Source organism: Camelus ferus, chromosome 31 (assembly GCF_009834535.1).
Source record: "Camelus ferus isolate YT-003-E chromosome 31, BCGSAC_Cfer_1.0, whole genome shotgun sequence".
Taxonomy (NCBI): Eukaryota; Metazoa; Chordata; class Mammalia; order Artiodactyla; family Camelidae; genus Camelus; species Camelus ferus.
In genome coordinates, this window is record NC_045726.1 from 7833896 (window position 1) to 7860533 (window position 26638).

The 26638-nt window shown below is 49.5% G+C and overlaps 1 protein-coding gene across 1 annotated transcript in view; it reads right to left on the reverse strand.

Annotated features, from left to right (window-relative positions):
* The window catches only part of GATA4 (GATA binding protein 4), a 73179-nt gene that overhangs the window by 25463 nt on the left and 21078 nt on the right, over positions 1–26638 (reverse strand). Inside the window, 2 exon segments of the mRNA XM_032470769.1 lie at positions 17821–17893; positions 17895–18887. Coding sequence (XP_032326660.1) covers positions 17821–17893; positions 17895–18437 — 616 coding nt within the window. The 5' untranslated portion in view covers positions 18438–18887.

The window sequence follows — 26638 nt, forward strand, 5'->3', positions numbered from 1 at the left end:
TTTCACGTGATTGGCTGATATCTTTGGAAAAGTGTGAAGCTGCTACAGGAAAAGTCACCTTACAAAGCAAATTCAGGAGGGAGAGTACCCCCAACTCGTACGTGAATGCTGCTTAGACCTCTGGGCAGCAGGGACAGAATGCAGCGTGGCGAAAGGGTTTTTACAGTTTACTTTCTACTTGCTAAGTTTTTGCTTTGTTTCCCTCTCTTTTTTTTTTCTAATTTTTATTACTGGTAAAATACATATAACATAAAATTACCATTTAAATCTTACGGTTACAGGGCAAAGGGGGTGGGAAGGGATGAATTTAGGACTTTGAGATTTGCAAATGTTGACCACTATATGTAAAAATAAGTAAGAAACAAATTTCATCTCTAGAGCATAGAGAACTACATTCAACATCTTGTAATAATCTTTCATGAACAGTATGAAAATGAATATATGTATGTATATGCATGACTGGGACATCGTGCTGCACACCAGAAACTGACACACTGTAACGGCCTGTCCTTCAATTAAAAATAAATAAATAAATATACAAATAAAAATGGAATAACATAAAATTACTGTTGAACCATTTTTGAGTGTACAGTTCAGTAGGGTTAAGCATATTCATATAGAACTCTTCTTCTTGCTAAGCCAAGACTCTGCCCTCATGAAACACCAACTCCCCTCTCCCCGCAGCCCCTCACAGACACCATTCTCCTTTCTGTCTCTATGAGTTTGACTCCTCTAGGCACCTCACGTAAGTGGAATTACAGTGTTTTTTGGTGACTGGCTTATTTCACTGAGCATAATGTTCTCAAGGTTCACCCACAATTTAGCACATGTCAGAATTTCCACATTTTGTGTATGTATATGTATATATATACACACACACACATATGCTTTGTTTATCCACTCATCTGTCTTTGGACACTTGGGTTGCTTCCACCTTCTGGTCATTGTGTCTCTCTTTCTTAAATCAGTAATGTATTCATCTTCACAGAAAGACTAAAAATCAGGAGCAAATGCAGAGCTGTGCACTGAACAGCCAGATAAATCCATGAGACCTTGACCACTAAGACTCCCGTTTGCTGACCCAGCTGGGGGGAGATTCCTCATGGGTCTTCCTAAAACTTGTTCTTCCAGAAAGAAACTCAGGGTATCAAGGTAGCTTCCGAAAGGCCAGGACAAAAGGAAAAGCCCATGGCAGCAGGATTCCAAGGGGAGGAGGAGTGTCCAAGCAGCCCAGCCCCGACGGAGGTGGCCAGGCACACGTGTGGCGGCCTCAGCTCACACAAATCTCTGAAATGGGAGGGTGTATGCCACCCACACTGGCGACCCAGGGGCAGAAAGGGCCCGGGAAGTCAGGCTGACCTGAGTCCCTAGACATCCTGCAACTTCAGTTTCTTCACCTGCCAATGGACACTGCAACTCCTGCCCACAAGACAGTTGTTTTTGATAAATAAAACAAGGCCAGAGGAGCATGGGGAGCGCTGGAAGCTCTCAGGGCCAGGCCTCGGGGCTGCCGCCGAGTGCCACGTTCCTCCAGTGGCTCATCAGCTAGGCAGGGTGGTTGTGGCCTAGGATGGGGACCCAGGCTCCATCCTCCTCTTTGCTGCCTGGACCTCTGCCCAGTCGCTGTCCGTCCTCACATCCTAGGGGAGGAGCGAGACAAAGGCCCAGGCTCCGGACAGTAAGTGCACACACCATCCTTCTCACGTTCCTATTTTCCACCTTCTATTCCTGTTTGTGGTAGAGTCATTAAAATCCCCACCACCACCACACAACACCCCAGGTCTCCATCCTCATGGACTCTCAGGTGGTCAGAGCCAGAAGGGCCCACAGAAATTAGAGGCACCTGGTTCCAATTCACTGGTTTTTACAAAGGTGTCAGAAGCTGAGGAATGCCCATATGGATGGCGCAGTTTCCACTAATACTCCTTGAAGACGGCTTGAGCACCTCCTGAGATGGACACCAAACTGTCCCTGGTGTGCACATCATTCCTGCAGTAGAGACGGAGGCACAGGGAACCCTGGACCCTGACTCCAGCCCACAAAACCACAGAACCAGTCAGAAGTGGGGATGCTCAGGAGGGCGCATCTATCAGGTTATTTAAGTAAATCAAAAAAACCCTAATAAGCAGCTCCTCTTTTTCATAGTCTTCTCCAAACCTGCTGAGAATCCAGTGGCCACCATGGGCTGGACTCATTTCCTAGCAGAAACCCACCATTTGGCAGCCTGCCCCCTGCTTTCCAGCACACGCAATTTAGCATCGCGTTAATGTTAACCAAATGATGTTGGATTCAGACCCAGGGAAAGACTCTACTGAAGCAACTCAAGGTGGAAGGGGCCTCCCTTACTCCCAGGTCCCCAGAGACAGAGGCTGCCAGGCCCTCTCAGGACACACACCCTCCACAGCCGCACCACACAAGCCTTCTTCCTTCTGATGCAACCCAAGTGGTTTCTTCGTTTTTTCCCTTTGGTTCTTCTCCCGCTGGAGGCAGGCACTGGCTCCAACTCCCTTAGAAGGATTTTTTAAATATTTTAAAGTAATAACAAAAGTCACTCTTCAAGTACCCACAACCCCCATGAGCCTCCGCTTGTGTAAATGTGCCCCCATATGTAGAAGAGATTACAGACATCAAGTTGGATTATGGGCTCTGTGTCCCCAAATGTAGACTAATACTGAGCACGAAGGTAACCTCTAACAACAAAACCCTCGTTTAACCTGGGTTTTGGCAACTTGGCAACCTAACTTTTCATCGGTGGAACTGAAAAATCCTGTTTAAAGTAGTATCTGCTGGGGGTGAGGAGGGTACAGCTCAAGTGGTAGAGCACATGCTTAGCAGGCACGAGGTCCTGGGTTCAATCCCCAGTACCTCCTCCAAAAAGAAATAAATAAACGTAATTACCCTCCGTAAAAAAGTAGAAATAAATAAAAAAAAAACCAAACAAACCTGCTTTTCAGCAGCAGCAATTGTGTACTAACAGGTGACTACTGACTGACACTTAAGGACACTTACTATGCCAGTACTGCGCTCCATGAATGTCATTTCCTGTTACTCACAAAAACCCTGTGAAGTTGCTTCTATTCAATTTTTCTGGACGTGAAAACTGGGGACTCAGTTGCAGAGCTGAATTTTAAATCAGGTGTCTGACTCCAGACCCTCTCCCTTAACCACAAGCCTCTTCTGCTTCTCCTTTGTCAGCTGCAGAACAGTAAAAAGATGGAGGTCCCAAGCAGACATATAAGCAAGAGTTCTGAAAACGACGGGAAGAAGTCTGGCCAGTGGGCTCCGCCTCCCCCGGGCACAGCCGGCTGGATGGGGTGCCCGGCCAGCTCTCCTGCCCGCAGACCCGCCTTCCCGGTCCTTCTGCCCACACTGCCCTTTCTGCCTCGTCTCGGGAAAAGGGTCCCCGTTATTAATGCCGTTCCCGGAGATGTGTTTACACAGAGCAGGAAACTTAATATCAACATTCCCTGAAGGAGAGTGTCTTGTCACTTCTGTGAAGCACTTCAGGCAGGCAGAGACCAGCCTCCCAAATCAACAGGCACTTACGCCCTCTAAACACAGTCTGACGGAGAGCTTGTTTCTACAGACGATCTCTGAGTTCCTGAGCCAGTCTGTTATGATGAGGCTGAGAGGCGGTTACCCGTATACACAAAACTCTCCCTGGTGCCTTAAGAGGCTCTTCAAGAAGGATCTCAAGGACTATGTGCACAGCAAGAAGGAGGGAAAACAGTGGATTCAGGCACTCAATGGGTTGGAAAGGACAAACTTGATGAGCAACATTCTGCAAGTCTCCAAACAAACTGGCCAGGGAAGGTTGTAACCATCTGGCGTCAGAGCCAGAACTCTGACAGCATGTGAAGACTCTGGGGGCCTTAGGAAGCCCAAGGGGCACCGTCAGGGCCCAGCAGAGCATCACAGGATCAAGGGATGATCTCAGGTGGGTATTACAAGGTGAAAGTGGAGGACACCTAACTATGGATTTTTCAGCATCCTTTCTGGGCTCTTCTTACCAGACATCTCTCTTACTTGTACCCCCTCCCACCTTCACTAGAGGCCAGTGCTGCCGCGTCTCCCCACTACCCTAGGGGCTCTCTCCTGTTCTCAAGGCTTCAAGAGTGATGATCCCAGACTCCACCCCACGCCACCCGCCTCCTGGACATCTCACCTGCGTCTCCCTTCCCCATGCCTCCGACCCACCATAGCCAATACGTTGGCGGGTGCCCTGTTTCCTTGTTGTCACCTTTGAGAATACAGCTCTGGAGTTTTCTAAGCTCTCCTCTTTCCTCCTTGCCCTCGAGGTTTGGGCTGCCAGTGCAAGATTCTTACAGCTCTTCAATCTCCTCACCCTCCAGGTCCCTCTCCTTGTAAAGCTCATCATGGTGGTTCCTTTCACAAGGATTATCCTTCCAGTCAAGGTCGCGAACCAAAGGGGCCAAGTGAATTCCAGATTTTATCTTTTCAGACAATGAACGTTTACTTAGTGTTTACAGTGTAATTGTACCAGGGACCACCCCCACCCCCAAGCGAATAAGATTTAATTCTTGCCCTGGAAACACTTCCAGTCTGGTAGAACTATAATCCAAGGAAAGGAATAGCCCCACAGGAACGGTGAGAGTGAGGGCTGTGCACGGTTCCCGGGAACTCTGCCTGCAGACGAGCCCACACAGAGCCTCCCACCCCAGACCCCACCCCAGCTCTCATGCACCCACAACAAGATCCGCCCCTGCTCCCTCTTGGCTGCAGAGAGGAGAGGCCGTGTGAAACTGTCCTTTTTGGTTTTCCTTGTTTGCTTCTGGTTCTTCAGCAGTCAGGTGAGTTAGAATAAGAGACAAACATTGTCTGCATTAAAAGACACTGTGGAATTATTAGAGTAGAAGGAAAAATGAGACCATAGGATAGCAGACAGCTTGGCGTCTGGCTAGCCGAGGTGCGGAGTTAATATCGGCTGACACCCCCACGTGCGTCCTTGCTCATCACCACGACGGACCACAGCAAGCCTACCCCTCTGGACCATGGCAAGCCTACCCCTCTGGAGTGCAGGGCTAAGCTCAGAAGCCCTGACCCATCATCCCCGCCTTGCCAGGACTCACCAGGTCTAAGCAGTAAAACCCGAGGGGCTCCCCAGAAATATGGTGGAATTCGCACTTCTCTCCACAGGAAAGCAAATGACAGCCTCCTGGGTCTTGCCTGGGGCTCCCCCGGGACATGCCATTTTGTTCCCAGGCTGTCCCAGCAGCCCGAGGCTGCCTAGCAGAGGGGGGCGTGATTAATCCGCCTCCCCAGGCCTTAAATGGGTAAGAAATTCTACTCAACAATTTACTCAACTCCCGATTTAAAAGTTCATCTAGACCTTATCAATCTGGCAAATGAAGGTACTGGGGAGAATGGGTGTGAGTCCCTGAGGTGGAACCCCAGAGAAGGGAAGAAAAGACGCTAGCCTGGTCCACATGATGGGCCAGCGACGTGAAGCCTCAAATCCAGGATTCCTGCTTGTCCCATTTGCCACCACGGGTCCCCTCTTTCTCACCCCCACCCCCACTGGGGGTTACCAGCCAAGCAGGAGGGCTACACAGAGGAAGGGTGACTCTCCGTGACCATGTGGAAGAACAGCACAGATTCCCAGAGAAGTACAGCCAACTCAAGTGCCACCTCTGGGATGACCCACCCTCCAGCCCAGGTAAACCGGGGGGATGCACGGTGCATGGAGGTCGTCTTGCACATACCCTCTGGAGCTCTTCCTCCTCCGACTGCAGCTGCAGGGACTCAAGACAAAGAGCAAGGTGGATAATGACCACTGTCTTCACCCATGCCCTTCCCGGGCCAGTGTGGCCTGGTGACTTCCCGTGTCCTCTGCCACTACTCATCGAATGCTCCAAGCTAGACAAAGCCTCTGACGGCCTCTCACTGAACCACATGCCTTCTGTCTCCACACCAGCGTCTCCCTCCCTCCCTCCCTCCCTCCGTCCCTCTCTCTTTCTCACACACATACACAACCACAAACCCCTCTGTGCGTACACTTCCCAATTTACCAATTTACTGCTCCAATCACATCTGCCTTCTATTCATAAAGCCCCAAACTCCTCCGCCTGATTTTCAAGGTCCTCCACATCTGGCCCCACCTGTGCCAACCATGCCAATCCCTAAAGGAGACACAGGCAGCTGGGGCACTAGGACAAGGTCCAAGATGCCCAAGGTGGCATCTGGGGTTGGGGGGGGCACTGCATCAGGGAGCGAGAGGCAGGGGGAGTCGCCATGAGCAACCAGCTCGTGTAGCCGCAGGGGAGCTCAAAGCCAAGAGTGGAAACACTGGGGCAAACCCGAAGTCAGGAGGCAAGGACTGATCGCAGACAGGCGGTAATGCTGGCACTGCTTTTCTCGGCCTCTGTGGGTGTTACAGCATAAAGCTGTTGAGAATGAGATATTTAGTGTGGATGAAAAAATTTAAAGATGCTGTGAAAGATGTAAAATGGTGCAGTGGCCTGGAAAACAGTATGGTGGTTCCTCAAAACCGCACAGAATGACCACATGATCCAGCAAGTCCACTGCTGGGTATATTCCCAAAAGAAATGAAAGCAAGGACTCGAACAGACATTTGCAGACATGTGTACAAACAGCATTATTCACAATAGCCAAAAGCAACCCAAGTGCCCATCAACAGATAAGTGGATACACAAAATGTGATTTATCCATACAGCGGAATATTATTTAGCCTTTAAAAGGATGGGAATTCTGACAAATGCTACAAGACAGATGAACCTGGAGAACACTGTGCTCAATGAAATAAGCCAGACACAAAAGGACAGATACTGTATGATTCCACTTCCATGAGGTAACCAGAATAGTCAAATTCCTAGAGACAAGGGAGAAGGGTGGTTGCCAGGGGCTGGGGAGAGGAGGAAATGGATACAGAATTTCATTTGGGAGAGATGAAAAAGTTCTGGAGATGGATGGTGGTGACAGACACACAAAAATGTAGATGTACTTAACGCTGCTGAAATAACATGTAAAAATTGCTTAAAATTGTCAATTTTATGTTGTGTATATTTTACAACAGTTTAAAAAAAAAAGATGCACGAGGGGAAGTGAAAGCCTTTTAGTCCTAAATTTGAATTGGAATTATTGGTATCAACAGATGATGTATTTCATCTTATCTTCAGGTGGGACGGGAGAAGTATTTCCTAACTCTACGTTGAACAACTAACTCAATAGCAAACAGGACAGCCAGCAGAGATGGCTCTAAGAGTGGTGTCCAAATACCATTTCTCACTAAAAGGAGTCAGGGCTTTTTCGGAGAGATGGCCAAACCCAGGTCTGGGAGGAGAAAGTGCACGAGGAGAGCTTGGAACGTCTTGCAGTGTGGAAAGCAGGAAAGGATCAAACTAAGATTTTTGTCAGAAGATCTCAGGAGCCAATTTGAACAAGTTCCCACTGACAAAGCTGAGACAGTGTGAGCGTCAGTTGGGATAATAAGGACATGGGATAAAACACATCCTATCTATTTAAATCCATGAGTTCTTAATGATACTAAAGAACATTGATTTCATTAGTAATCCTGGAAGGACGCTAGGGAACTCATTCATTATGTTGAACACTGAAAAGAGGCCAATGAGAGAAGCAAGCATTCATCCTGCCTTTCCTAACAAACTGTATCTCAGGGTAACCAAATATTTGATAAACTAAATTTTTTTTTTTACTGTTGCAGATGTGTTTCAGCTAATAAATGAAGAAGGAACGAGAACATTAGAACATCACCACGTGCATCCCCTGATGAAATAATGCATCAAGGCAGTGGTCATTCATGGCGCTGAACACGATGGAGCCTATTCTTCCAACCACAGATTTACATGAAAAACAGGGGACAGAGGAACATGTTAAATGAAGGAAATGCAATCAACAGAGTCCAGGCTGTGGGAAACCCACAGGAAGCGGTTTACCCTGCTCCAGCTCTCCATACACTGGGACTCCCTCTTTTTACCTCCCTGGCCAGACCATCAGCTGCTCGGAAGCAGGGACCACCTTGTTCATTTTCAATCTCCAAAGCCTAACAGGTGCTCAGCTCACTGGAAGCAGGAAAAAATATTTGTTGGCTTGGTTGGCTGATGAGGCAAATGATGCGTCTGGTACTGGTGTCTGGTTTGGTTTGGACAACAATAAGATCAAGTTGTCCGAAGTCACACAGCAGGAAAATGAGAGCAGAATCTCATCGACCCTCGGGGCCAGACGGAGGCTCTCTCACCGCCTGGATCTCCCCTTCTAAAAAGTGGGTTGAAAGCTACCTGCTTACATTTCCCAGCAAACTGGAGCCTCACAAATGAACACATCCTGCAGCTGGTCACCTCACTTCAAGGGGGCAACCACTTGAAACTTACAAACATGCTCTAGCTTTAACATGGCTGTATACAATATGAGATTGGAAAACGTTTTTACACACAACTCTCCCATTTGATTGGCTATTTATTGATGGCAGTTTTTTCCGACAAGTTTCTCATTTTTGCTCTGTTTAAGGGATCAGTCTTTAGGAGCCAGTCTGGGTCACTAATCTTATAAAAAAAAAACTTTCCTCCATGCTGAAATAACTAAACAGTAACTTTTATGACTGTTTAAATATATAGAGATACACATACCTCATGCCTGCACACGTATGGTAACTAAGAAGTCAAGGATTAATGCCTAACAGTGGTTATCTTTGGATGGTAAGATTACAAACTCTGTGCATTGGTTTATATGAGTTTTCATTTCTCTATAGTAAATACACATTGAGTTTAATAAAAGAAAAATAATTAAATTTTACTGATACTATTTGGGGGAAAAAATTGTTTTTCTGAAGCCATCTTTCACCTGGAAAGCATTTTCTTTCTTTCACATAAGCAGCATTTTCCTATTAAGTGTCTCACGCTTCGTGAGACCCACATTCCTTATTTAGGGTCAAGTTAAGTTCTCGCTACACGCTGGAGAAAGGTTTTATTTGTTGTTTGTCTTCCCCCACCCACTCGAATTTGATGGGTAACCTGTATTATTGCCTCTCTTTACCTGGTTTGATTTATGATCTTGGAGTCAGGTCATTCTCTGTCAGGTTGAAGAAAGAAAGGGAAAAAAAATGGTTTCCCCACCTAATACCTGATAAAATATCTGAAAAGGTCACTGCAGACCTTGACAGAAACACATACAATTTCAACCCAATCTGATAAAACAGCAGCTAGAAACTTTTATCAGAAGAAAATGTAACTTGCCATTTCCCAGCTCAATTGACTAAACTTTTTTTTTTATCTGTAATGACAGACATCATAAGATAGGAAAAGCTGTAGATAAGAAACCAAATTGAGTTGTCTTGAATCAGATCCGATTGTCTCCCCGGGGTTCAAACTCCCACACCTGCTCTGGATGTGTCAATGAGAGTCTCTTGGCATGGTCTCTGAGGGGTTTGGAAACATTGCAAAAGTGGTGAACTTTGAGACTGCAGCGTTTATTCTGCGATTATAATTAACCTGCTCACCAGTTGCTATCGATCGATGCTGAATGGAGGTGATAAAGTCTGACTGGATTTCTAAAAGTAGAAATGGAGATTTTAACTGGGAAGAAGAAAGGAAGATTTAAAAAATATTTGAAGGACCAAATTCAGTTTTAAGAAGCAAAACTGGATCTGTGACTGGGGAATCCCAAAGCACGTGGCCATCAAATTCTGGTGGCAACGCCTTGATTTCTTTTCCTCCGAAATAAAGTACACCTGCAACTCCACACAGGGTGGAAGACAACCCCATATTCAGTCCGCTCGCAGAGGCTGAAACACATGCAATGGCTCACCTGTCTGGATTGTGGCCCTCCTTTGGGGGGAAAAAGGTATTTAAAGACAAGAAGGCAACCTGGGGTCTCCTGCAAAGTACCGAAGGCTAGAAAAACCAAATTCCCTTCATTCAGATAAGAGGCTTGAATATCCTGGCTCAGTTCTGATTACAGAGCAGTAATAGATAAAACCACAGGCCCCCTGCCAGAAATGAGAAAGCTTCCTCCGCTGGCTTCTGTGATCAGCTCAGGCCAACTCCCCGGGGCTCTCCTGGGACGGGGCTTTCTTCACTGTCATGATCCATGCCCCCTGTTCTCATTTTCACTAAATAACATAATTACTGTGACTTCTCCTCCTTTCTCAGCTCCAACTTCAGAGAAAATGGAATACAGAGAAGATGGTTCTAGTTTTCTTTAAGGAAAAGGATTTTGAGGGCCATATGGTGTGTTTGTTTGTTTGTTTGTTTGTTTGTTTGTTTGTTTTTAATGGAGGTTCTGAGGATCGCACCCAGGACCTCGTGCTAAGCATGCACTCTACCACTGAGCTATACTCCCCCCTACCCGGACGGCCATATGGTTCCGCTCTTCTGTGCAGCCAACAGTCCCCTCAGAGTAAGAAGCCTCTACTTTGGAGGGTCTGAATGCTGGAAAATCTCTAAGTCTCCGCACACCCGGATCAGGATGCTGAGAGGAAGTTTGTGCGAGGGAGAGATCCCCGACACTGGGCTCCCCATTCTGCTGGAAGGTTACTTGGGAAGACATGGCACCTGGAGGGACACTGGTGGGAAACGGGGACTCGTGAAGAGAAGCTGCATCAGGGACAGGGAGCGGGTGGAGAGCAAAGTAGAAGTTCCTCAAGTTTTCTTGAGTCCCTCAACCATGCTCACCTTCTGGATGGGAAGGGATAAATGCCCTCAGATTTGGCAAATGCAAAGTGTGGTAAGCGGGGAGAAAGCCTGGTTCTGGAAGCGGGACTTACCCGGGTTCTAAGACAGACCTGCTGTTCACTACCAGCGGGAACTGGGGCGATCATTTCATCTGAGCGTCAGTTTCCTCTCCTGCAAAATACAGATCCTAATATCTACTTCTCACGAAGGACTTTTTAGTCCCTGTCACCTGACAACTTCCTCACCGACCCTTGAGAAAGAATCCAACTTACTTACATATATACCTAGTGCACAGCACAAGAATATACACATACATATGTACACACACAGTGCAAGGCACAGGCGACTAGCCCTAAACTGTTGTTAGCTAGTTTCCAAACATTAATGTACCTAAACTAGTAATTCATTGTGTATAAATTACAACAGATCAGAGGTTATTCCTATTATAACTCCACTGATGTTACCTTCCCTTACCTTCTTAGAAGGAGACAAAGGAATAGCTCTGTAGTAGCCAATAAAATGTTTAAATAATCCTTCATGGAGTATGTTACGTGAGATCATGTCATGGGCCACAGAAGGTCAATGTAACAGGGTGATACCCATTCCCAGGCCACGAGAGAGCCTTGTCACTTGCACCTTACTCAGGACTGCAGGTCAGAGAAGTCATCTGCACACAAATGCTTGCAGATGTCAAAAAGGCCCTTTTAAGCTCTTAAAACAGCAGCATCCCCGGGCCTGCAAGAACCGCCCACTTCTAAAGCAAGGCAATGTTAAACCCGCGGTCCTTCTCTTCTGCAAACAGAAGCAGCGCTGCTTGCAACCTGCTTCAGCTCTAAATTCAGTACAACACAAAGGTCTTAAAGGATAGGCTGAAAAGAATTGGTTAAAAGACTCACCCTGCCCTGGAGGGAGGGAATGGGGTTTCTAACACAACCCCCTCACTGCGCTAGGTTAGCGAGTTTCTGGTGCTGGCCCCAGTACGACCTGAGGGAGAAAGGCCCACACCAGGGAAGGTCGCAGTGCGGGTGCTCATGAGGGCACGAGGAAGCCACATCAGTGAGAGGGGTGGGCACCTGACAACTGGTGACTCAGATCTGCTACCAGATAACATAACTGAGAGTAGGATAAGTGTTTTTGGTCCCCTCAGTAAAGCAATCTCCTGCTCGATAAGCAAAAATCAAAAGCCAAATTCAATAAACAACAATTCATGTTTTAAATTACCTTTCCTGTGCATCCATAAACTCTAAATATAGAAACTTTTTTTTTTTTAAATAGGAGGGAGACTTTCAGGAAATTAATTCATGAATAGTTATGTCTCTTTAAATATTTAATTGGTGTAGTATTTTTAAATTGGTAATATATTCACATGGTTCAAAATTCAAAAGATTCCATTTGCATACCCATGTCCACAGCAGCCTTATTCACAAGTCAACAGGTGGAAACAACTCAAATGTCCATGATGGATGAATAAACAAAATGCAGAACACACATACAACGGAATATTATTCAGCATTTAAAACAGGAAGGAAATCAGATCATAGGCTACCACATGGATGAACCCCGAGGACACGATGCTAAGTGAAACCAGCCAGTCACAGAAAGATGAACACTGTATGATTGCCACTTACATGAGCTTATATGTGAGTCGTCAGACTCACAGAGAACAGTGGTTACCCAGGGCTGGGCGGAGGGTGAAATCAGGAGTTGTTGTTTGATAGGTGTAGAGGTCCAGTTTTACAAGACAAAAACGTTCCGAAAATCTGTTTTCCAACACTGTGAATATACTTAACGTTGCTGAACTGGACACTTAAAAACGGTTAAGATGGTTAAAAAAATAAAACAAAGTAAATCTTAACTTTAACCTTCCAGTATTTTAAATGTGTTTTCTTGTCATTTAATGGATTAATGAGGAAGCATGGGAAGGACTATGAAAAATGGTTAAGATGGTTAAAAATTCAAAAAATTCCAAGGCATACATGGTAAAAAGTCCTTTATCCCTCACCTCTCCAGTTATTTCCAATGGGCAATCAATGTTAAAAAGTTCTTGCTAATATTTCCAGAGAGAAATTAAGTATTTTCAAATGCACATCATCTTCTCTTTTTTTAAACACAATTATCATGCTATACACACACATCCTGCAGTTATAAATGTCTCAGAGAGGATTCCATCCTATTACATAAGAAATTTCCTAATATTTCATGCCCACATGATGTCCTGTTGTTTGTATGCACCACAAGTATACAAGCAGTCCCTTAATAATGCACATTTAGATTATTTCTAATTTTTGTTGGAATAATTATTTTCAGTTACAAACAGTGCTGCAACTAATACGTGCCAGTATATTTGTAGAATAAATTCCTAGAAGTTGAATTTCTGGGTCAAGGGTATCTCCTGTGTAATTTGCCAGATATCACAAAGGGCTCTCCACAAAAGTTGTGCCAATTTACACTCCCACCCACAGGTATCAGACTTCCTTTTCCCCACACCTCAGAGTATGTTTGTTTTCTTAGCTCATTTAAGTAAAAAAAAAAAAAAAAAATAGGGAGGGATACCGAAGAAAGTGTTATCTAAAACTGTCTCCTGCGCATCACTCCACCTGAGTGCTTAGAAAGTTCCTTGCAAATGTGGCTTGACCTTTCGATGGGACACAACTGGGCAGGTGACAGATCTCACTAGAAGCAGTGACACACCCCTGGCTACCCCCACACACCTTCCCCATTTAATTGGTTCTCAACTTAGCACCACAGACCAGCCCCAAATCCAACTGACTTGCTCAGGGTGGTAACCGGAAAGTTAAACAAGTTGGTTTTCTCAAAGACGGACGAATCATTCTCTAGCCAAACAAGCTACTTAAGAGTTGATCTCACAAGGTTCCCTACAGAAATGAACTGGCTCTGAAAGCAACCAGCTTAATTGATAAGCAGTCCCCTAAAGATCCAGAAAACACTTCAGAGTTTTCCACCGACCTGCACCATAAACAAAGTCTTAGAACATCGTGAATGAGGCAAAGCTTTCAAAGAAAACATCTGGTCAACCCTGAGAGTGCTATACATACATTTCATTGTGTCATTATTTTTTTAATCAATATTTAAAATGATTCAAAATTTTTGAGATCCTTTGAAAATATAATTGCTGGCTTTACTATACAAAAGAATTGTTATTCCAAAATAAAATGTATTTTCATAGCTTTTCCAATAACATCCACCATGATGCTATTTAAGGCACAGTCACATATAATTTCGAGTTTCCTTTTCAGCCTTAAGTATTTGCAAGCATTAATTGGTACAAAAATCCACTTTATTGTGGTGTAATGTACACACAATGAAATACTCCCATTTTAATAGTACATTTCCACGAGCTCTGACAAACCCATATGGCTATGTAACACCCGTGACTGGGTTCCTTAGCAGGAAACAGCTGTGTTAACCTGCCACGGCTGTCTCACGTGCACAGGAAGCAATGGGACCCTCATCCTTGAAATGCAAGAATCCCCTGCCCCGCTCCACTGGCATCTCCGGAGGTGCTCTCAGTGCCCAGGGGCTTAGTGAGACAAGCCAGACCCCGTATTCCATTTCAACAACGACCACCCCATGTGAGAAAGGGCTCTTCTCAAATCCAGCCTCTGCTCACCTGGAGCAACACAAAAGGGCCATAGACTTTTGCCTTTAGCTAACTGTACCCATCTCTCACCCACCCTGCGGCTTCTCCAACCGAAACTGTTCCAGTGGGTTTCCCAAGGTTTCCAGAATCCTCTCCCACCTGGCTCACCCTCCCCTGAGGTCCTCCAGTCGACCTCTTGAGCAACCGTGGTGTGTGTCCCACCCAGGCGGGCAGAGGACTGCGGTAACACCCTCCTGGATCTCTGCTAAAATATTTGCTAAGTGCCCAGTGTGTGCCAGGCACTTAAGTGAGTGAGATTCTGTACCTGCCCCAGTAAGGTCACAAAATTCCATTAGTGAGGCCCAATTAGCAAATTCAACGTTGTTTCAGGGCTCATATTGAACTTGGAATGAATTGAAGTTTATATACATTGCACTCAAAGCAGAGCAATTCCTCCCAACCTAAGTGCAGAGCTTGACAGACACCCCTGCTCACTTTTATTACTTTGATTTTTGCCTTATTTCAATAACCAACAAAAGAACTCTGACAAGATGTTAAGTATTATTAATACCAACAGTGAATACTTCATAGAAAAATAAAGGTGTTCTTATTTCTCGTCATTAAAGCTAAAAACAGTTTCTAAGTTCAGGGTGAGTTAGTCTGTGTTGTTTTACCTGTGGTGACAAATACATTATTTAGACAAAAGCCATGCTGTGTTGTATTATTTCACGGGACCAGACAGTAAATGAAGGCACAAGTTTTCTTTTCCTTTTTTTTTCAAATTGCAGGTACTTTTCCTGGCAAACTTCTACTCACCCTTCAAGATCAAATAAATGCAGAGGCACCACTGAGGCAACGACCTCCAGATTCCTGCCAAGGGGAGGAAACACCACCTCTGGGTGCTCTCAGACCATCGCTGCAGCACACTGCGGGCTCATGGACACATCTTTGTGTCTGTTCAGGGTGCCCCACCATCCCCGTTTGTGGGGGACTGTCCTAGGTTTAGCCCTAAAACCCTCAAATCCTAAAAAGCTCCTCAGTCTTGAGAAAATCAGAAAAATTGGTCACTCTGCATGGTGACTCCTTAATAAGATACCATCACTTACAAGGTGCCAGAGCCAAGTACTTGACAAATATTACTTCATGTTTCTAATTTAAGGCACAAAAGGCAGTTATGACAGTCCCATTTTATAGAAAGAGAGGAGACTGAAAAAGATAAGTAACTTGCCCAAGATCGCAAGGGCACCTGGAATTGAATCTAGGTTTGCCCACGTCACACCCCCACATTGTACTGCCGTTGTAGGGCCGGGTGGCAACTCCACACAGCAAGCTCTCAGTAAATATCATGGAATCAGTCATCACTTATCAGCATCCTTCTATCACTCAGCATCAGTGAATGTGGCTGCGATGGTCCTCCAGGAAGCTACCAGGCATTCACAGGAGTGTCCATGTGACAGGAGCAATATATAAAAAGCATGCTTATATGCACAGCTCTCAACTTGCCTTTATGTAAGTGACACCTGCAGAACGTGCTGGAAGTGCGAACGCCAACAAATTCCACCTGCCTCCTGTCCCCTTACATAGGTCACATGGAATAACTTTCATAACTGGACCATTTAAAACACCTGGCTGTATACAGAAGAGAAAATCCAACTGTTCGGCTGGAGCCAAGGGTTGTCTTCAGGTGGGACTTCCTGCTCGAGTGGGACAGAGCACAGAGCACCAGGAAGACAGACCACACTTGCCATTTGTTGACACTGGCATGTGGGAAACACCCTCCTTCCTGGTATGGGTTACATTTGAGAATTTAAATACTGTGTGGACTCCTCACACAGTATCTTTCTTTTTACATTGTTGCGGCTGCAACTCTGGTGACCACAAAGTATCCCCCATCTTTGGATTCTGAACTTCTCTTTTTTCCCTAACCAAACACCAAATTCTCAGCCCAGGATTAAATGGGTTAGGAAGCAACTTCCCCACCCCATCTCCAAGTTAAAAGAAATGGAAGTATATGGACCATTCCTCCTTCTGTTAAAACAGAAATTCAGGAGAGTTCGAAGAATGCGGGGCCGGAGCGCCCCACCCCCAACACGCCCACCTCCAGCTGCCATTGTATGGAGATGCTGCCTGCGCTATCTCTCCCAGGTCCTCGCGAGGGGCTCCGGAGTCGGGGCCCCTCCTCCCCTGTGGGTGCCGTCTGGCTCCCCCGTGATGGGGAGGGGGAAACTGGGAGCCCTAGCCCCAGCCCCAGCCCCGGCGCCACATCCACGGTTAATCAGTTTACCTGAGATGTGTATTTGGCTGGACACCCCTGGGGACCTTCCCTGGCCACCCAGGGTCAGGGGATAATTTAAAAGCTCTTCAAAGCCCTGACCATTCTCAGAGTCAGCCCAAGAATGGAAACCTGGCAGGCACAGGCTTTACTCTTCAAAGTGAGAACAAATGCGAAAGGATTTAGCACTTAGTAGGTAGTCAATAAATGTTAACTTTGTTTCTCCAGTCTGGGCTTCCCCTCCCCCACAAGAGCAGTCTCCGTCCAAACCCGATCCCGTCCCTTCCTGAAATTCCACAGGACCAGAGGTCGTTTGCATTTTGAACTAGTGCTGCCACTTCCCTTTCTCTCTCAGCACGAGGCTCAGAAGCCCTTCCTCGGACTTCATTTGGTTCATGCGTAAATCGAGGAAGGGGCACACGCTTGCCTTGCCCAGCATCTCGGGTCTGGCATTCAAAGGAGATACACAATTGTGCCCATTACGATTGTTATTTCTAACCCTAGCCCTCGGGAAGAGAGGGGGGCTCGACACATGGACCTGCAGCAAAGTCTCGATTTCAGTAGAGCATTATAAAGAAGCACCTCTGGGCTTCGAGTAGTCTCGGACACCCGCCAGGGGGGCCATACCAACGCGGCCCTGCCCGCCAATTCAGCACGAGGTCACAACATGCCCTGGCCCTGAGGCACCCGCCTGGTGCCGGCCCCAGTTCAACTCATCTCCATTAGCTGGGGTTCCTCGTTTGTTCCCGATGTGAAATCTCCCACAGGAAAATCTTCTGCCACCCCGAGGGATCCTCCAACCTGGCGGCCAAATGGCCCAGAAGACCTTGGGCCTAAGTCATGTAATCAGTTCCCTGCGGAGGACTCTGAGCGAGGGCCTGGAGGAAGCGGCAGCAGGAGCCCAGTGGTCCCAGCTCCCGGGGCGCCGCCGGCCTCCGCGGTCCCCTGCAGCTGGGCGCTGCCCGGGCGCACGGCGGCTCACTCAGACCCCGCCACGCCGCCGTCATCTCTCTCTTTCATAAAAGGATCTAGAGGGCAGGTTCGCCCCGATGTAACAGAATCTGGGCTCCTTGGAGCTGTGAACTTTATCGCCACCATCACCCCGGCCTCCAGGTTCTGTCTTCTAGTTTGCTTTCCTTGGAAACTCACACACCCCCTCCGTCCCCCTCCCGCCCCCACCCCGCCCCCGCATACTTGTGAGAAATTAAACGTCCCAACGGGGCTCAGGACAGCCTCCGTTCCGACCCCGCCCCGCCCCGGGACTCGCGCTCAGCACTCACCGAGGTTGGGGTGTCGGGCGGCAGGGTTGGCCCGGCCGGGCAGGCTGTGCAGGACCGGGCTGTCGAAGGGGCCCGGCGGAGGCGGCGGCGGCCGCAGCCCAGGACGCGCCCACGTCGGCCATGTAGGCGGGGTAGGGGCTGGAGTAGGACCCCGCGAAGCCGGCTCGCCCATACTGCTCGCGGCCTGCCAGGCCCGCGCCCGCCGCCCCGCCGCTACTGCTGTAGGCCGCGGCTTCCCGGGCGGCGGCGGCCGCGGCGGCGGCGGCCAGGGACCCGGTGGTGCCCGGGAAGGAGAAGCGCGGCGACACGGGCGGCGGGGTGTAGGCGGCTCCCTCGGCTCCCGCCTGGCTCCAGCCGGGGCTGCCCTGCTGGGTCCCGGGCCCCGCGGCCGACGGCGCCGCACCCGCCGTGCCGCCCGAGGCGGCTCCGGACGCGGCGCCCCCGCCTCCGCCCTGGAGGTAGGACAGGCCGAGCACTGAGGACGGCACGCGCGGCGTGGGCACGTAGACCGGCGAGGACGCGGCGCCTGCGCCGTGCATGAAGGCGCCCGGGCCGCCCGCCTCGTAGGGCCCGGGAGGGGGGCCGTGGTTGGCGGCCATGGCCAGGCTCTGGTACATCGCCCCGCGCGCTCGCAGCTTCCGAGTCCTCGGGCCAAGAAGCAATGCGGGGAGAGGCAGTAACAACAATACAAAAATGAAAATACCGATAATGTAGAGTGAGGGGCTGTCACAAAAAACGAAGATCAAAAGTCAAAGGTTAAAAAAAAGCCAAATCCTTCAAAAACATACACTGATTAAATCCAGCACTGAGCAAAAGACTCTAGGCTCTGCTCTGGTTTACTCAGGAAAATCCCAAATAGAATTTGTGGTTGTTCCCAGAGGTGGTGGAGGAGGGGCCAAATCCACTGCAGGGCCTGACGGTCCCGAAGACGAGGGGGCGCGCCTGGGCCGGGGCCTGGGGCTCCGTGTCTTCAGGACACCTCGGCCTGGGGCGCAGGGCGCGGCAGGCTGACTCCAAGGCCGAGGGCCGGGCTGGCTCCTTCCTCCGTGATGCAGCCGCGGTAGGTCCTAAAGGGGGAACGACAAAGAGGGGGAAAAGTTCATAAGGAGTTTTCAGAGCCCACTTTCCCATAGCTTGGTTGCTTGTCCCGCCCTGCAAACAAAATCGCTACTCTTGGGGCCCACGGAGGCCACGCGGTTCCACGGGAAGCTGCTCTGCAGAGGCCGTGGGGTCTGGCTGCCCGAGGGAAGCCTCGAGGAGGAGAGCCTTTGAGGAGTGGGGCTTCCCGGTTACTGGACATGTAATTAATTACTGGTTGTGATCTTGGTCAATTTTTTTGGTGTTGCTTGTCAGTAAGGACTTCAATTTTACCGTACTTCTAGAATATTCTTGTCACAATGTTTTAAAAATCCAAGCGTTTCGGGTTTCCTTGCAGTGCCTAGGACCCAAGAAATCTCACCCTCATCTTCTCTGTTCCCCCACCTATTTCCAACTCATCTTAGCCATGAAAAAACTTTAGATTGCCCATGGAAAACAAAGACAAACTTTATAAAAAAAAAACCAGCAAACTAAGAGATTTTTGTTTGCAATTTTTTAAAACTATTGGCAGAGTCTAAATATTTATAAATGAGCACAGTGTCTGCTAAATCTCAGTGAAAAGGTTTGTGGAAGCTCTTACCCATACGCTAGACTGTGTGGACATCAAATCAGACAAGATATACATTTCTTGCAAATAGTTTTATTTTGGCAAGTTTGCAGATTGGATATTAAGATGAGAAACGTCAGAGGAATGTACGAAGTCACTTTACAGAACTACAGGACTCACTGGACCATTCCAATTCGTTTAATGATTTTTCATACGGAGTCACCAGTCCACCCTTGGATGGAATCAGAACACCAATGACACTGCTAGGGGGAAGAACAGTTTGTAGGACTTGATTATATCCTTGTATCCCGTGTTTTGATTTCACCAGGCAATTTCTCTGATAAAACTAAGAGCTCCATGTCCTGAAGAACAGAATACCTGCTCTCTGTTCCAGGTAATTTTCTTCACACCTCCACTAAGTAAAAGTGTCTCTCTTCACTTTACAAAAGAGGGAACTGAAGCATTGGAAAGTTTTGAAACTCCTCTAAGATCGAAGTACAATTAAAGGGAGTGGGAGACAGGATCTGTAGGGCTGCAGGGGTTTAAGTCTGTCCAGTCCATGCCCACTTTTCTCCTTAAGAAAAAGCAGCTGCTCTTAACAGTGGTTTCTTTTTGATTAATAGTAGAATTACAGAGCTATTAACTGAACTATGTACTAAATTCAGGCTCTGCCACTTACTGAATGAATGACTTTAGACACATTACTTAACCCTCTCTGGGCCTCACTTTCCTCATTTATAAAAATTCAAATATTAAAGGTAACTTATCTTGTAGGATCATTGTCAGGATAATAAATTGATACCTGTAAAGCACTTACAACAGGGTCTTACAAAACTTTTATAAGAGGCACAAGAAAATTCTACATAATTGTTGGCTATTATTGTTATTACATATTTCTAAGGTATCATAAGAAAGCATTTCAGATGTATTATGTACTCTAATAAATGGTCATCTTCATTCATGTAAAAAATTCTGGAAATGGAATCTCTAATACACACTATATCATGCTTTTCACCATTTTTGCAACATCACTAATAATAATGAATTAATAGCACTATATTATATAGTCATATGTTAACTTTTAAATGGCTTATTACTTATTTTCAAAACTACACAATAAAGTATTGGTTTGGTAAACATTTCCTTCCAATAGTAAGTCTGATTAGAGGGTAGATATAAAAAATATTTGACCCGAGATCACCAACTTTACCCTTTGAGAATGAAGACAAAATATTAATACCTATAGGAATCTCTGGGGTTCAATAAACAAATACACAGGTTTACCTTAATAAAACATTCAGTATTTAATTTTAAAATCAAATAATTGACCTATTTCATTGTATTTTCTGGTATACTCCTGCAGTGCTAAAACAAATATTGTAAGTTTCTTTTCTCACATAACTGCAGGAAAGGAAGATTTATAATTCTGTAATTCAACTTCCAATACACTTACAGATGCTAACTTAACAAGCTTTAAAAATGTAAATGCTAAAAATGCCATAAATTTAACATTTGTCTCTATTACAGCCTCTGCCTTTTAAAATGACTGTTACATTACCTCGGAATTGGATTACTGAACAATAGGAGGTGGAGAAAATACCACTCTATACCTTTCTGTTAAGATGCAAAATTAACTACTCCCTTTAAAGGACTCTCACTTGTTTCTGTAATTAAGCCTCCAAGCAGATCACCTCAGAGGGAGCAGAGCGAGCTCCTGAGAACGACGGAAGAGGTCTGGCCTCTCTATGGGACTCAGGCTTGTGCCCCAGTCTTCCCTCCCTTCCTTATCACTCACACCAGTTCACTCACACCAGTTCACCCCAAATTCACAGGCTAGCCGTCATGCTTTCTTCCCTCCTGACTTAGCCCTTTTCTGAACTATTTCTGAGAAAGCACGCCCTGAAGTTCCCGTCCATTTACAGGTCATTCCTGCTCTTTCGGCTCAGCTGGCGCCTTCGCCCTCGGCCTGCTGCATAGAAAACTGTCACCCACGAATGCGCACACTAGCCAGCAATAATGAAGCTGGCTGCTTCCGGGGACGTGGAGATTCAGAAGTGTGTGTGTCTGCATCACCCCGTCACCCCAATGCAACCTTTCGCTCTTTAAAAGCCTGGAACCTGCTCTTGCCTGCAGTTCCTTTTCTGAGAAACACAGGAAACACTTCCCCGAGGCGCTTCCCCAACCTTACCGGCAGCGCCGGCTCGGGCTCCCACCGGCCCTGGGTCCCTCACACCCCCTTCCCCCCAATCTCTAGGCCCCTCATTCTCTCAACCTGGTGGCAGTTCACCGCCTGGACATCCTCCTCTCCCCTGGGTCACCTTCCAGCCCAAAGCCAAGCGACATATTTAGTGTACCGGGGTAGCTCCCCGTGGCCAGCGGAGGGACCACGCTGCTCTCCACCGGGTTCCTGCACTCAGTTAATTTCACCCAAAGCAGGGTGGGTGGCTGGGGTCGCTAGCTTAGTGAGGGGAAGACTGGAAAGCCGGCCAGAAAGATATAAAAAGTGCAGGCGCTCAGCAGACATTTCCGACTTCGGAGCGCCTCCCCGGGCCCAAGGCCCAGTTGCGCCGCCTCCTGCCGCCACTCTGTGGCCCACGGGCGACACTCCTCCTTCTGAGTCCCTGCGTGTTCGAGCCGCCGCGCGGCCTGTCTCGGGTCAGTTGATCAGGGTGACTACTCACGGCCATCATCATCACCCAGGCCCTGGCCTGTTAGGTGCAAACAAGGGCTGGGGAATCTGCACGCGAGGGCAGCAATCAGAAACGTTCAAATTCACACAAAAAGAATCCAGAAGCACTTCTAATATCTCTCTTCGCTTCCCCGCTCCCCAAATCTTCCTTTGCTTTAAAGAAGCTGCTCAGCCAAAGTAGAACAGGCAATGGCCAAGGTTAGGGAGGGGGGAGTGACCAATGTCTCTTTTCCACCCGCTAGTTACCTCTCTACTCCTGGGCAAACAAGCCCAGAGGAGATCAGGGCTCTGCTGCTAGTGGGAAGGAGAAAGGAGAGGGATGAAAAACGCCATACCTGCCGGGGCTAGAGCTTCCTGGAGGCCGGCGCGCGTTTCCCCGGCGCGGCGGGAGCTTCGGCGGCGGAGGCGCCTCTCGCAGCCTCCCGGCCGGCCGCCTCGGAGTCCCCCAGCTCACCGCGCGGATCCCCTGGCCCCTGAGCTCCAGCTCGCGGGCGCTGACTGGCCGGAGGGAGTCACGTGCAAGGGTAGGGGGCGGGGGCGCGCCGCAGCCGCTGCACCTCCGCCGGGCGCCGGGCTGCGGGGCTCTTCAAAAAACTCCCCTAGCAGGCAAAGTCCAGGCGCAGGGATCTCCTCGGAACAGGCCACAGTGCTACCGCTGGGGCGCGGGGCTTCACCCACCGAGATCAATTCGGTTTGCGGTTTGCCCAGGGGCAACTTTATTAATGAATCCTCTCTCTCCCGCCTCCTCCTTTCTTTTCCACCTCCTCCCTCCCCCTCCCGCCTCCTGGTGGTCGGTACCTTCCGCGGCCCAGGACGCAGTGGGCGAGGGGCGGGGCTGATAGAGGGGAAGGTGACCTCTTGGGCGCGACCCCGGATCCGGAGTGGAGCAGTGAGTCACCAGGGGTGCCCGGCTGGCTGCAGGCCTCCGGGTGACAGTGAGTAGTGGGTAGTGGGGATCCTCCTAGCCCCGGACTCTGGGAAGAGACGCCAAATTTGGGATTTGTCCCCCCAGTCAGAGCTCAGAGACCGAAACCTCCCTTTCACCTTCGCAGCAGCCCAGGGAGTCCGCAAGGCGCCGGCTCCTGCGCACAGTTTTATATATTCATGTATAATGTGCCCCCTTCCATGGCGAAGCTTCCCAGGTCCTGCGGCCTCCTCCCTTCAGATCTTTACGTTTTCTCTGCAGCCTTTGGCGCCGCCGCACCAATCCAAGGGACTTGGCGAGGGCGTAGGGAGCTCGGCAGCCCAGCGGGGCTTCTCGGCCCAGAAGGCTCCTCCAGTGGCCTCAAGCCCCCCTCCCTAGAGCGACGGCGGGGAGGGTGGCAGGTCTGAGTTTGGAGTTGGCGTCAGTGCCTAGAGGCCCCAGCGCAGCGGGGCTGCGAGTCGGAGAGTCCCTCAGACAGGTCTAAAGGTTAATAGAGCAATCACAGGGCCCTATTACCGCGTAAAAATAACCCATCGATTACCGCAGCCTTCAGCTCCAGATAACAGCCGGCCGGTGGCTCTCAAGCTTTCGGTTCAGTTCCCCCCAACCCCCCCCTCCGCCCCCGCCCCAGGCAGTGTTTCTCTCCCTAGCCCAGGCTTCTCACAGCAGATTGGAGGGGTCGGGAGGGGGCCGGGATACCACCCTGCAAGAAACCTGTGCGCCTCCGAAGTAAGTGTAGGGGCGACACCCGCTTCCGCAGTCGGTAACCGGTCGTGGATTCCCGGCCTGCGCGAGGGCAATCCGGGCGCTGAGGACGAGGCTAGGACGCGGGGCTGATTGGAAGGAAACCCCCAAAGGGATCGTGGCCAATTCGTGGGGATTCTCAGGAAAATCCCGGAGGAAGGACTGAGCGCGGCTGCGCGGGGAATTCTCTTCCCTGAGCTAAAGGTGCGGAGGTCCAGATGGGCCCAAGCCGAGGAGAGAAAACTGAGGTGCCTGGCAGAGCGGCGGAAGGGCTGCGCGCGGGCTGGACGCGCGGACCGCGCTCCCCAGGCCGCTGCCCGCCTGGGCCCCTTCGCGCCCCAGAAGCTGAGGGCGGAATGCTTGGGGTCCCTTCTCCAACTTCTCCCAACTCTGCAGAATTTGGCGCTGCAGATCCTAGCCCTGGGAGCTCAAGAGGGACGAGGTCCTGAGAATCCCGGAGGCTGGTCCCGGGGAAAGGCGGTTTCGTTGGGACACTCTGATCGGTGCACTTTCAGATGCAGCCGAGAAGGGAACGGGACCCCTGCGCTGTTTGAAACCGGTCCTCATTCGCTTTGGGGCGAACGAGACAGAGCCAGGAAGCCAAAGGTCTGCTCAGGGGCCTACGAGGGCTTTCTGAAGGCTTGAAAGGCAGAGCTTGGAGGAGCTGGAAGCTGCCCAGCCATCTCTCTTCTCCCTGGGAATTTATGGCTACAGCGATGCCCCACATCTCAGAGCTGCCTCCCACGCTCGACCTCCAGAGGGCAAAAAGTGCTGAACCTGGGCACCGGGCCTTGGGGCTTAGCATGGGGGAAGGGAGAGGCCATCTGAGCGTCCTCACCAAAGCCAAGGACACAGGCCGCTCCCACGCTAGCTACCTCGGTAGTGCCTGGTTGGCCGCAGCGCGAGTATTGAGGGTCGCATTAGCCAAGTGACAAGGGGCGAGCTTCGCCCTACTCCCCGCACCTCCTACCCCCAGTCTTCACCTCCTACCCTCAGACTTCAGTTTCCTCCTCTGTACAATGGTGGGGGTCCTAGTCTATGTGACTGTTGTGAGACCCCCGATGGAAGGGCCTGATTTTTCTAAGCGCTGGCTGGCGAGGAACCCCGGATTTGCTGGGGGGCGGCTCCTGCCCAGGCTTGTGACAGAGCTCATTTACCCCACTCACGTCTCCTGGTGGGCTGAAGCCTGGGAGCCCGTGACAGATTCGTTGCTTCTGGGAAGGCGCTTAGAACCGAGAACTTTGTGTCTTGTTTCCCGTGTGTTTTTTCCCCCTGTGGGCCAGCGCCCCAACTTTCTCCCCAAAGGGCTCAGCTCAAGGACGGTCCAGAGGGTAGTTGGTGAGCAGCCTGCTCTTTTAGGGTGTTTCGTTTTTCCTCGCCCCCTCCCTCCCTTGGGCGAGGCGGGAGCCGCCGTGGCGGCCCCGCCGCCGCCGCCGTTGCCAGGAGCAGAGAGCATTTCAAGGCCTCGCTGGCCCGCCGGCTGGAGGAGGTTTATCGGCTGCCGCTAAATTCCCAGGCTTCTCCCTCGCTCAGGAGGCAGCTGGGAAGGGGTGGGGGGTGCTTTGAGGTTCGGATGCTGGCTATTTTTAAGGAGATGTCTCTGGGCTGGCCTGAGATGTGGCCCAACCCCATTCACATTTTTCCGCTTTTCTTTCCCATAATCTACAAGGAAAATTTAATACTGTGAGTCTTTGTCCTCTTTTTGCTAAGGGCCTGGATCTAATGAGTCAAGACAAATAAGAATTATTAAGATGTACTATAAGCTTTAAAAAAAAAACTCTCCAGAACACAAAGATGAGTTGCCTTTCCTTGCTCCATTAAAGCCTCTGGGACTTGAGTATGTCCCTCCTTCAGTAAGAGACGCATTTGTAGGCAGAACATGGTGTACAGAGGAATCTGAACTCTAGTTTCTGGGGAAAAAAGAAGTTAATAAACAGTGGAAGATGGAATTCACAGTGACACCAGCGAGGGTCTCCCCGTGCGGGGTTCCTTGTATTTCCTGGCGGGACCCGGAGCGCAGCAAAGGTGCCACATTGTCCATTCTGGCTGGTGCAGCCGCTGGGCATTCTGCGGAAATCAGCCTTGCCGGCCGCGGGCCCAGAACACCAGCGACGCCTGAAAGGACGCCAGGCCCCCAAGGTCTTACCATCATCGGGAACAAAAAACCTGCAGTTAGAATTAGGGAGGGGAGTAGGGAAGTCACCCCTCGCCCTGTGTAGCGAATTCCTCCGAGATGTAGGTGCTTCTCGGCGGCTCTGTGCACAAGGGCTCCGGGACAGACAAAGGGACCCGCGCGGAACGTTTGCCGGCTTCTGTCCCCACACGGCCCTCAATTCCCCCGCCGGGCCTGGCGCCGCCAATGCGATTCCTCCTCTCTCGGCCACACTCGGTCTCCGCTCGCGGGGCCCGCACTGAGCCCTGCACAACCCTCAGCGCGGGTCCCCGCCGACGGAAAAATGGAGAAAGAATTAAGCTGTGCTGCTCTGAAAACTTCCTTCCCTCCGTGAGCCCCGTGCCTTGGCACCGGGAATTCTTTGGTGGGGGAGGAGGAGTATAGAGACCCCCGCCCTGTTCGCCCGGGAACCGAGCTCTGCACCCCAGGAAACGACTATCAGCCTCTGGCCCGGCCCGCAGTGAGGCGAGCAGGCAGCTATCCTTTTCAATTCTGGATTGCTTGTAAAAATACTACTCGGTGTTGCAAAGCACAGCCATGATCTCTCTCACAGACCACAAACGCTTCCTGGTGCTTCCGGCCCTGAGGACCGGTTTTTGGCACACACTCTATTTTATAGTCATTTCCAGATTACAGAACACT